This window comes from Capsicum annuum, chromosome 8 (genome assembly GCF_002878395.1).
Source record: "Capsicum annuum cultivar UCD-10X-F1 chromosome 8, UCD10Xv1.1, whole genome shotgun sequence".
NCBI classification, from domain to species: Eukaryota; Viridiplantae; Streptophyta; class Magnoliopsida; order Solanales; family Solanaceae; genus Capsicum; species Capsicum annuum.
In genome coordinates this window covers 154,877,462-154,889,563 of record NC_061118.1, presented here as the reverse complement: position 1 = coordinate 154,889,563, position 12,102 = coordinate 154,877,462, and the positions used below count along the sequence as shown (strand labels likewise).

At 35.6% G+C, this 12,102-nt stretch overlaps 1 protein-coding gene across 2 annotated transcripts; it reads right to left on the bottom strand.

The window, feature by feature from the left end:
• Positions 1-479: 479 nt before the first annotated feature.
• On the bottom strand, positions 480-5,730 carry LOC107839660 (ABC transporter F family member 4). 2 transcript variants are annotated; one of them, XM_016683237.2, is made up of 4 exons: positions 5,472-5,730; positions 2,606-4,837; positions 1,611-2,474; positions 480-991 (listed from the first exon to the last, which is right to left on the bottom strand). In XM_016683237.2, exons 2-4 carry the CDS (start codon positions 4,592-4,594, stop codon positions 941-943), a joined length of 2,904 nt encoding a protein of 967 aa, XP_016538723.2. In that variant the 5' UTR covers positions 4,595-4,837; positions 5,472-5,730; the 3' UTR covers positions 480-940. The 2 variants fall into 2 exon arrangements, with proteins under 2 accessions (XP_016538723.2, XP_016538724.2); XM_016683238.2 differs by lacking the exon at positions 5,472-5,730 and adding an exon at positions 5,360-5,438.
• Positions 5,731-12,102: the final 6,372 nt, after the last annotated feature.

Here is a 12,102-nt window from a genome sequence, read left to right as displayed (position 1 = left end):
GAACGAAAGTACAGCAAAACCATAAATATACGATATTGAACATGCTAGTACCTAAATTCAGAGCCGAGTTGCCATGGAGCTCTAAATTCACTTCCATTCAAGTCCTTTTTCTTCAAATTACAAAATTTTCAGTTTTTGGGGTTTGCCAAGGTGCATCATTTCAAAATTAGAGGTTATCCTTAGTCAAGCACATAAAAGTGTTCGACTTGTCTGACCTTTTTTCCCAAATGGAATGTTACGTAACAATTTCTATTGACAAATACTATCCAGGATATTTTTGCAAAGCAAATACCGTTGAAACATTTTTAGAGATGAATGAAACAATGGAAATACACTGCCAAGATTCAACAATAACAATGTGTGGCATATATCCAATTCTCCTCATGATCCTGATCAAAAAAAGCAGCAACCAGCACTGCCATGCCATCTATTACCAAACAATAAACTTAAAGGGATCTAAGCCAAACAACCAGTTATAACAGAAAAACAGCAGTCATCTTGGTCATTGGCAGAATTCCAACATATCTAACAGCTGAGTATCATTCTCGGATAACAAATTGGCTAATTAATAACAATGACAAATAACAACAATTGTTGCATATTTTTAACAGCAATCAAGGCATCTTTTGTCAGTAAAGCGAGGTATACAAGTGTAAAGATGAAAATTCTATCCTAACAAATGGATTTGTACGGCAGGGTCAATGGGCAGAAAGAATGGCTAACGTTATTTCTGGAGTAGTGGTACATCAAATCCCAATGCTTCAACAAACAGCATACGCCTTCTGTACTCGTGATTCCCTCACCATCATCCCTTACATACAAAAAGAGGCAAGAGCACACCGACCCTCCACCTGGGAGATTTGGCTGCCCGCTAGTCTCCCAACATAATTACAAATTATGGTCAATCGCACAAGGAGCTTCACTTCACAAGCACATGCAGCTAAAATGGTCTTCTAAGAGTGCTGGGCAATGTCCTTGAAGGTACTGCAGGCTGCAGCAAAGCATGTAATATATTCAGAATTTAATACAACTGTAATTTAGGGAGGGGGGAGGGGGGAGGGGGGAGAGAAGAATTAATAAACTAAAAAGGTGCAAAAGAGAATGAAATTACATAAACCATCAAAGAATATACAATCATAGCCAGTCACATAATCAGGCAGCCAACTTAAAATGATGAGATGAGCTATCAGTAGCCGAAAAGAAGATTCAAGTTTGTTCACAGTACAAAAATCAAACATCATTTAAAAAAAAAAAAAGATAATATGGCAGTATTCATCAGCAATAGCAGAGGAAGTCACATAATCAGGCACACTGCTCTAAGTTCGATCTTGTAGCATAGTGAGACGCTTCTAAATTCTGATTAATTTGACTAATGTGAAAATGTTAAACGACATGGTTCATGTTTCACATGCATACACAGAGATTGGAGTGTAAGCAACAAGAAGGCTAGATATATTTTTCACCTCACCACATCATTGAACTTAATCATACTGGACATCCAGTAAAAAGAAACATCAAACTGTACTCCCTCAATTTTGAATCTCTAAACCAGATTTTAATTAACTTCTAACCATCATTCCACTAATTCCTTCTCAAAATAAAGAGCTCACCTCTCTAAATTGACAAGGAGAAGTGCTAGTATCAGGCCCAACATTAGATCTGCTACTGCAGGGATGGAGTGGCTGATGAACCAAACCAAAGCTGAAACTTGCATCAGTCCCCTGCAATTCACTTTCCAAAAATTCCCCAAAAAAACTTTGTGATGATGTAGAGGCTCCATTCAAATTCAGTTGCCCACTCAAATTACTTGATGTTTGGGGTACAAAGTTCCGATTTTGAGATAAATGAGCATTATCCAGTTGCCTTCCCCGGAAAAATGTATTATGAGGTGCTGCCCTTTGTGCGACAGCAGGTTGAGCTGCTAATTCCCTACTTCGAGCAATTTGAGAACCAAAGATACTATTCCCTGATACACCACCGAAGGTCCCAGTAACGTTCCCAAGTTGTCTCCTCCTGTCATTAAGGAGTTGATGTATTTGCCTTTGTATTCTGCGTCGGTCAGAAACTGTAAATGCCCCAATCCCAGAAGCTAGAGAAGAAACTTGACCATCTCGGGGAGATTGAAAATCACCTGACTCTTCAGTCAAAGGGGTATCAGGTATATACATTTCATTAAGATCAAATGTTTCTCTTACATTGGCAACAGGAGGTGAACCAACAGAAAAACTGCCAGGCATCGGATTCAGATTCTGTGGGTTTGAAGAAGCAAGAGCAGTTGGCCGACAGCTTTCACAGTACCAGTTACCTTCAGGCACCTCACGTCCAAGACCAACACAATAAGTATGCGCAGGTGAATCACAGAGATCACAAAGTAGCATAAGAGCATCATCCCCACCTTGCTGGCACTCTGTACATAATACATTTTCGTATGGGTCAAGGTAACCCCTAAGCTCCTCCTCAGAAGGTTGATAAACCTATACACACAATTTAAACATTTGACTGCAATTAGAAAAATTGGTGTTTGTGTAGTCAAATCTAACAATTTTTAAATGAACATTCAGGTTTACCATATAAATAAATGCGCAAAAGTAAAAAAGGGCTGTACCTGATCACGTTCAGGGACTTGAAGAACCAGAGTCCTCAAATCAAAGCCAGTGTCTGACCTCGCAGGTTTACTGATCGTCACAAACCTCTGCTTGCACAGTGGACAGCGGGATTCCACTTTGGACCACTCCATGATGCAAGCAAAACAAAAATAATGACTGCAGCAATTCAATGTCCCTCTAACTGTTCTCTTACCTTCTTCAGACAAACATATGCCACAAATCTGCTTTCCGGCTTCACTCTTTAACTCCTCCACCTTTTCTTTAGCCTTTCTTCCTGGATGTTTTCTTTGTAGGCGCGGAGCTTCCTCTCTGGGTGGATTTTTCAAAGACGCTGAGCCCCTCCAAGTTGTAACCAAGCTCCTGCAAAAATTGCTAGCCTCTCTAACTTGTTCCCTCTCTTCTTCAGAGATGGTAAACTCATGGTCAGACGATCCAGAGCTCGCAACAAAGTCTGAATCAGAATCTACGGTTAATCTCTTTCTCTTCCTCCTCTGACCTGCATTCTTTTTGTTCTTTTCTTTCATGATTGGATCAACATCTATGAACTCCTCGTCATTTTCAGATCTCGCTTTCCTTTTCAATCGCTGGTTCTTCTGTGGTTTCTTTCTTGTGATCTTCTTCAACTCTTTATGGTTTCTATTTCTCTTTTGTTCTCTGGTAGTGCCCTTACGCAACCGTGGCTTGCTTGAATACTTTATCCCTTCCATTACTGGAAACTCTTCTTCGTCCTCCAAGCTATCTGGATTGAATTCCTCATCATCATCATCATCATCCTCTTCATCATCTTTGATAGTGCCCTTACACAACTGTGGCTTGCTTGAATTCTTCATCCCTTTCGTAATTGGAATATCCTCTTCTTCGTCCAAATCATCTGGAGTGAATTCCTCATCATCCTTGTCTTCTTCTTCATCATCATCCTCGTCATCATCTTTGGCAGTGCCCTTATGCCTCCGTAACCGGCTTGAATTCTTCATCCCTTTCGCTACTGGGAAATCCTCTTCTTCCTGCAAGCTATCTGGATTAAATTCCTCATCATCTTCAACTTCTTCATCAACTTCATCTTTGATAGTGCCCTTCCGTAACCATTGCTTGCCAGAATTATCCGTCTCTTCCGTTAATGGAAACTCTTCTTCTTCTTCTTCATCCAAGCAATCTGGTGTGAATTCCTCATCATCTTCATCTTTAACATTTCCTTTACGTAACTGTCGCTTGCTAGAATTTTCCGTCTCTTCCATTACAGGAAGTTCTTCTTCTTCTTCTTCTTCATCCAAGCAATCTGGTGTGAATTCCTCATCATCTTCGTCACCTTCATCTTTGACAGTGCCCTTACGTAACCGTCGCTTGCTAGAATTGTTCGACAGTTCCGTTTCTGGAAACTCTTCTTCTTCATCATCCAAGCAATCTGGTGTGAATTCCTCATCATCTTCATCTTTGATAGTGCCGTTACGTAACCGTCGCTTGCTAGAATTGTTCGACACTTTCGTTTCTGGGAACTCTTCTTCATCATCCAAGCAATCTGGTGTGAATTCCTCATCATCTTCATCTTTAACAGTGCCCTTACGCAACCTTCGGTTGCTAGAATTGTTTGTCCTTTTCGTTACTGTAAACTCTTCTTCTTCATCCAAGCAATCTGGTGTGAACTCCTCCTCATCTTCATCAACTCCATCATCCTCATCATCATCTTCTCTATATGAAACTCTCTTTCTCTTTCTAGGCTTTACAGTGCCTTTTTTATTTCTGCTTGATGCTCTTGATCGAACAGCCCTTTTCACCTTCCTCGGCTTTAGTTCCTCATCGTCATCTTCATATTCACCTAAACTCTCTTCAGACTCATCTCCAACGAAAGAAGAATATCCATCTTCTGACTCATCAAACTCTTCATCGTCATCGAGTCTGTAATCCTCATCTGACTGATCTGAATCTCTATATGTGGATCCAGCCTTTCTCCTACCATTAGTCTTTCGTGCAACTTTGCTTCCCCTTGCCATCCTTTCTCACACCCAATGGAGCACAAACCGACAACTTGAATCAGATCAACCGACAACTTGAATCAACGCAAATTGGGAGCACAAAGCGACAACTTGAATCAGATCAAACTGGAAGCACTAACCGACAACTTTAATCAGAGCAAATTAGGAGGCACAAATCAACAACTTGCATCAGATCAAATTACGTGATAATCTCATGCACCACTATAGCCACCGCTTAATTGGAGAAGAAAGTGAATCCGCCTGAAACACAAACAACCCATCATTTCTTAGGTAAGCTAAGGCCTCCAACACAAAGCTCAAAATCATACAATTTATTTCCTTACTACTTCAAGTTCTACCAACAGATACCCCAATAAAGATTACAAATCTATCCATTTTCAGTTACAAAATTACCCAGATTAGAATGGTAAGTCTTACTATCTCAACATTCTACTATAAGCTCATCTAAATAAGTTACCAAATGAGCTAAAAATTAAAACAACTGAACACCCTAAAAATCAAATCTTTGCTCAAAAATAGGAGGAAATGGATCTAACTAAATACAAAAATGAAACCCCCAAAGATCAAAACTTTAACCCTAGATCAAGATACTAGAACTAATCCCCAATACAGCAACAATAACATACACAGTGTAATTAACACCAAATATGGATAAATAAATTAGCATTAAATTCAACCCCAATAAAACAAAATTCCAAAATTCAGATGGAACAGTTAAAAATAAATAAACAGATAACAAATCTCAAACAATTAATAGATTACCAAAATAACAAAACCCAAATAAATTTTGGAGTTTCCTTGTTAATTCTTATAATTAAGATATGCAGAAATAAAAAGGAAAAAAATAAAAATAAAGATAGTTTATGGTAAGTACCTGATAAAGGAAGAGGGGGGGAAATACGCAAAACCCAGAAAAAAAAATGAGAGATTTATCTTGGGCTATATATAAAATAAATAATTTTCTGAAAATTATTTTAAAAAAATAAAATCCAAACGGTGGGATGAAATTTGAAGGAAATAATAGGAGGTCACCTAAAGAATCTGTATTTGTATTCTTTACTACTTTTTTGTTTCTTTTTGTTTTTCTATATTTGTAGAGATATGCTTTTTAATATAGTGATATTATTGTTGCAATTACAAAGGGAAGCAACTTGGATGCAATGCTATTGGTAGAGCATATGTGTGAATTTACTTGTTTGCCCTTTGTGATGTGGAGAGCAGCTCAACTGCTTTTTAGACTTTGGGCTAAACAAGTTGGGTTTTGGTTTGGGTCAGTTTTTAAGAGGCTTATGGGCTCTTTTAGATGTAATTTGGGCTCACAGGATCTTAAAAGGCCCAATAAGCTACTAGGAGTGATTAATAGCATAAACCAAAGAACCAAACTTACGTATCAAAGACTGATATATGAACGCTTAAAATATACTAAAAATATATATCACAAAATGAGATTTATGTAATTAGGTAAAGTTGTGGTAAAAAAAGTTAGTAGCTCCTTAACTTAACTTATGAGATTTAGCCACATTTCGGTTCTATCTTTGAAAAATGGTTTCAAATTCCACTGATTAGCTATTTTTTAAAGACAAAAATAAAAAAGCAGTCAGTATGTGCTATATTTAGAGAGTCATAAGGTAAAACAATGATTCTTGAATTGTATGGTAGTTCATCGTCACTAGAACTGTAATAGAGGTATAAGGTTTGATCAAAGTTTTTTGCGCTTCTTTTCCATCCCAATGAAGCAAAGAATTCAGAAATATATATATATATCAATCGAGATAGAAAGAGAAAGTTCTAGTTCAATTGAATTAGATTAAAATTTATCCAAATTTTCATAGATACGGATAGAAAGTTATTGAAAAGACAAAAAAGAGGCTTCAGTTATTGTATTTGGTAAACTTAAAAGAGTGAAAAGATAAATGGGCTGGTTGGTCATGAAGTCACGAGAATTGTGTGTCCACTTAAGAGCACGTGGAAACATGAAAGTCTGTCCAGGTGTCACTGTAGAAAAAGAAAATGGGCTTTGCAAGTTTGTTCTATAGAGCAAACAAATACAAACGATCATATGACGTCAAATATTGGGCTACAAAACATATTTGGGTCATCAGAAACTGGACTTGATCAGCTGCCTGGCTGAACATGTGATGATTGGGCCTTCCAAATACTAGGGCCAGGCCCTGTAGATTCCAACAACAACCTTGACTGATATATATTACTATTTTTGTGCATTACTCTGACTGACATTCAGAAATAGTATAACCAATAATCCACTAAGAATATGGCTAGGGCTGAAATGAAATTACGGAGGAATCTAAATGTTCCAATTATGGATATTGAATCAACAATATCCCTATGATAAAAACTATCCTTTCAGCCAGCTTTGAGAAAAAAAAAAAAAAGTGAATTTACACACTATGCCGGATGCATTCTGTTGGAAGCATCGCCTAGATAGAACATGCAATGCTTGAATTTAGATTTAGTCAAGCCGTAATATAGCTATTGGACATCAAACGCAAAAACACTCAATATAAGATCGAAATATTTATCTTTTACCAGATAATATCTATAGTTTAATATTTAAAATCTTATTAGAGTATATAACACCTTAGCAAATCTCACTTGTTAAAAGATTGTCATATAAGCCTGCACCTATGTACACATGCATGCACATACTTAGAGGCGGATCTATTAAGGCCCGTGAGGGTGGTACGCCACCCGTAAACTTCGACGAAAACTCTCTATATATATAGGTCTACATACACTGATATATTCAAATATAAACCTGCCACCCACAATATCAAAGTGATAGCTAGTGCAAGTGGTAAGGTGCGTTTTTAGCGACCCAGAGGTCGCGGGTCGACCCCTTGTTGGCAAAAGATGCTTTTTTTAAAGCAATATACAGTGATATAACCCTAAGGTCACCTGTTCGACCTAAATAATAAACTTGTCACCCTCTATATCAAAGTGATATCTAGTGCAACAATATTTTTATTATGCTAATTACATCGACTTAATTATACAATTAATTATTATTTTTAATCCTTTTTAAAAAGTTTCTTTAATAATTAAAAAATAATTTATTTTCTTTCATTCAAATTAAAAAAAAAAAAAAAAAAAAAAAAAAAACATGATTCCTATTTTCTCAATTTCCAAATCATGATTTCACCTCTATTTCTTGACTTCTGAACACTGGTTCACTTGCCACCCAGAGAGTTTGAATCCTGGATCCACCTCTGCACATACTCATATACAAAATACGTAAATTATGTTGAGCTTTGTTTTTTCACAATCCTACTCCATATATTTTTTCTACTCCTATAAAACTAAATTTGACAATAAAAGATTTTCTAAAGGGTATGCATATATCCCAAAAGAATTCTCTAGACCAGAAAATATAGCTTATTAAACTAACGTGACATACAAATCATTTTAATTAATGCATGCTTAATTTGGAAGAACTTTTTTTTTTCTCCAGAACCATTCTTTTTTCCGCCACGCAAGGCTTTTTGAGATGTTATATATATGTTGAGTTGTCCCTGTTAATTGAACAGTGTTCATGACAGTCATATGCTTCATGCATTGTATAACTATAATTAGCCAAAAGTTTGGGACCAATTTTAATCTCTAACTTTTAAAAGCTGCTTAGATAACAAAAACTATATAGAAGAAGTGGACCATGAATTTTGAAACTGAATTAATTAATTATGATGAAGGATTGTGAATAAAGATGTTCATTATCCTAGATATAAATTGGGACCTTTGTCCCTTTAAAGGAAAACAGCCCCATTGGGACTTAGTCTATTAGTTAGATTATTGTCATCCATCCTCTCACTCTTTTCTTAATTTTTTCTGAGCTTAATTTAATCTGTGTCACTTAATTAGTGTACCCATTAAATGGGGATCAACTGGACATTAGTTTTTGATAAGTCAGTTGCTTATTATAAAGAGCATTAATTAAACATAAAGAAAACAAGGTTTAGAGCTATAATAATGTGTTTCAAAATTAGATATAGAATGTGGGAGGTTATACATGACTTCTTCCACCCCATATTAATTTACTAAAAATACATTTCTCAATTTATTTGTCCATTTACTAAATCAAGATAAAATTAACTACGCTTACAATTGATCATCCTCTCCAACGAGCATGGTGTCTTCAATTTTATCCCCATCATTAATACTATTTGGAAGTGTAAAAATAATTTGTAAAGTTTCAAGAATGTATCCTAAATGGTAAATTAGTAAACTATCCTTGTTATTTATGATTTTTTAAGGAGCGTGTAAAAGTGAAACTGACCAACCAATTTGAAACGGAGGAAGTAATGTTAAAAATCTTGGTTTGAGTAATTTCAAAATAACTTATTCTTAAATTAATCTTGAAATAACTTATTTTCCAACGAAACGAACCTGAGAAAGGAGGAGGATGTGGCCACTACTTATAACGTAAGTGGTTGGTTACCAGACTTTCTGCAACCTGGGACCAGCTTAGATTAATGGACCTGCTGATTAGAAAATACTAAGATGTTTTAATTATTTTAAAAAGTAGTAAACCCTGGATTCCTGGGGTTGTAGAGAAACCACGTAATTAACTTAGAAAAAATTGGTGTGTGTGTGTGTTTAGCAGAGAAAAGAGGAGCCAGCCCGTGAAGCCACTTGTATGGCATACTAAAGTTTTATAAAAGAAAAGATTGTTTTATGAGTGGCCTACTTATAAGTTATAATTAATTATATTCCCAGCTTTTGTCGTCTAATGGGAGTATCACTTAAGTAGTTTAGTTATATGTTTAGTTTACTGGACATAAAAAGCACGATTAGTCGATCAACTTTGTATATTCCTCTCGAATTCTAATATTTAATTGTACTTTAAGAATGTTCTCGTGTGAATCTAGTTTGATAGTTTCTTCATTTTCTTTTCCCTTTATTAACTTTTTTTTTTTTAATTCTCACTGATTTTTATTTTCTTCTAAAAATGGTTTTCATGAGTAAAGAGCACGATTGTGTGGTCGCTTAAATATTACAAAGACTTGTTAATGATCTTAAGAAGAATCTTATAGGGGAAGCGTTCCATTATTAAGATTTGAATTTAGAATTAAAGTTCCATCTTCACCTTATATTACTTATCTTTCATCACCGAAATAGAAAGAAAAAAAATCTTTGCTCGTGTATGTTTAGCAAACCCAACAATAATAATAAAGAATAAAAAAAGTTGCTAGCTTATGTTTTTAACTTATTTGTACAATAATGTAAGTTTGTGTTGAACCGTGTAACTTCTTATTTCCACGTAAAACATGTTAGATAGAATCATAACTAATTCATTATTTAATAATCATCATTAGAGTAATTATTAAGTGGACTTAGCCTGCATAGTTTGTTAGTGAAGATGAGCAGTGATAAGTTCAAAGCTGAAGGAGACAGTACATAAAGCTACGTCATTTAAAGAACATAATGTGTCTTCCCTCCTGCCATTTGGCATAGAACATCGGGGTCCAGAAGTGCAGAATCAATGAGAAAGAAAAGAGCAAATTAGTGGAACCCCTTCTACTGTGGGCAGGATCAGTTACCAAATTTAGAAAATGTACATATTTAACTTAATCACAAAAACTTCATGAGATGAAGATTACACATACATGACTATATAAAGAGTTCAATAGGATCATCCCATATATACCTATGTGATACTTCCACCATAAAGTAATTCATAATCCCGAGCCTTTACTTTATATTTTAATTTCATATATATTTAATCAATTAATCGATGTTATTAGAAACTTGTATAGTTCTTTGGCTCTACCCATGAATTATTCAGTAATAGGTCTGACACGTAAATCTATGTACCTATACAATAACTGCATTAAATTAAGAAAGTTTGTTGGGTAGTTAATCGTCTTAGTTCGTTCTTGTCAGATTAGAAGCCTACCTAATCTTTAAGTTTTATAATTTTAAAATGAGATGTCTTTCGCTTAATGTAAAATCATTTGTCATCAATAAAAAATTTATTATCGGCTTAAATTCAAGTGATTGAATTTACACCAACAAAAAACATAAACTTCATACACAATGGAAGAAAAGAATATCTGAGGGGGCGTTTGGGTTGAAAGAAATAGACTAAAATATTCATTCGATTTTGGAAAAGAATAAGGTCTATTTCAGGTACTTGGTCCGTTTTAAAAAAAAAAACAAAAAATCTAAATTATTTTTGGCGGGACTTTTAGCGGAGTCGTGGGTCCCCTTTTCGCTTGACACGTCCGACGCCGGCAGCCGGCGTGGAGTTGATGTGGGTCCCTTTTCTTTATCATGAGCCCATGTGGCCGCGCATTTGTATCCGAAGCTACCAGCTTCGTCTCCGAGCCTATTTTTGAATATTAATCGACCGTTGCTTCGACCGCGGAATAGTAAATTGACCCCATTACTTTTTTTTCCTTCACTTAACTTCACAAATAAAATCAGATTAGACATTTCAACCAATGGGGATTGGGATCTCATGAAGATAAAAAAGGACTTTCAGAAAGTCTCTTATTATTATAAGCAATAATTTTGGTGACTTTGGTGAAATAATGTGAAAAATTAGTGATTTTGGTATAATGTGAAAATTAAGTTACAATTCTTCGATCGAAATTCATAAGTTGGTATATGTAATAAATGATTTTGCCCCATTTCAAAGATTCATCAAATTTTATGGGTCTGTATATATGTGTGCCACAGATGGACGAATGTGCTATAGTTAGGCGTGGCGATTAAGGTTCAATCAGACATGATTCAACAAGGCGACCTCTGCTAATATTGATCTTATTTTCCTAGTACTCGGAACCACAATGCAAACCCCTCTCTAGCTCCGGATCGAGCTTCAAAATCGAGAATGTAGCAGTCAGTGGCGGACTCAAGATTTAAGGAGTGTGTATGCTTACTATAGAAAAAAATAAAAAATCACCTCAACATGCCAGTGCACTTAATCAACTTCTTGTTTAGTGGATGCTTTTATATAATTTATACTCATTTTCATATATCTTTTATGTAATTATATCTATTTTGTATTGAGTTTAGTGAATGTCGGAGCACTCAAAAATTCTGTGTAGGTCCGCCCTGGTAGCAGTGATCGAGCAATCAAGATTAGTCCCAGTTGTACTCGTTCCTGAAGAATTCGAGATCCAGTTTGGCAGTTCCATAGTTGAACACGCAACTACTTTAACATGCAGATAATACATCAATCATTACGAGAGGCATGACACACATCCCGAGATTATCCGAGATAACTTATCCCACCATACATATGGGATAAGTTATTCCATCACTATGGTGTAAATGGTGGGATAAGTTATCCCGGAATTGACTAATCTCTCCAACCAAACATGGGATAACATGAAAATCCTTTTATTCCGAAATTACTTATCTCTTATACCTCACACCAAACAACCCTAAAGCCCTAGCTTTTCCGGTGATTCACTTTATCTCTTTTTACTCATTATTTTACTGTCTACTCTTAGTCTACTCTTGCTTATTGCTTTGATTTCATT

What these genes read in the sequence shown, in the direction of transcription:
- LOC107839660 (XM_016683237.2), bottom strand. Translation starts at nt 4,594, where the DNA reads ATGGCAAGGGGAAGCAAAGTTGCACGAAAGACTAATGGTAGGAGAAAG. An exon ending in AAGTCCCTGAACGTGATCAG is followed by an intron (nt 2,475 to 2,605) that starts GTACAGCCCTTT and finishes TTGTGTGTATAG; the next exon opens with GTTTATCAACCTTCTGAGGA. An exon ending in CTCCTTGTCAATTTAGAGAG is followed by an intron (nt 992 to 1,610) that starts GTGAGCTCTTTA and finishes GCTTTGCTGCAG; the next exon opens with CCTGCAGTACCTTCAAGGAC.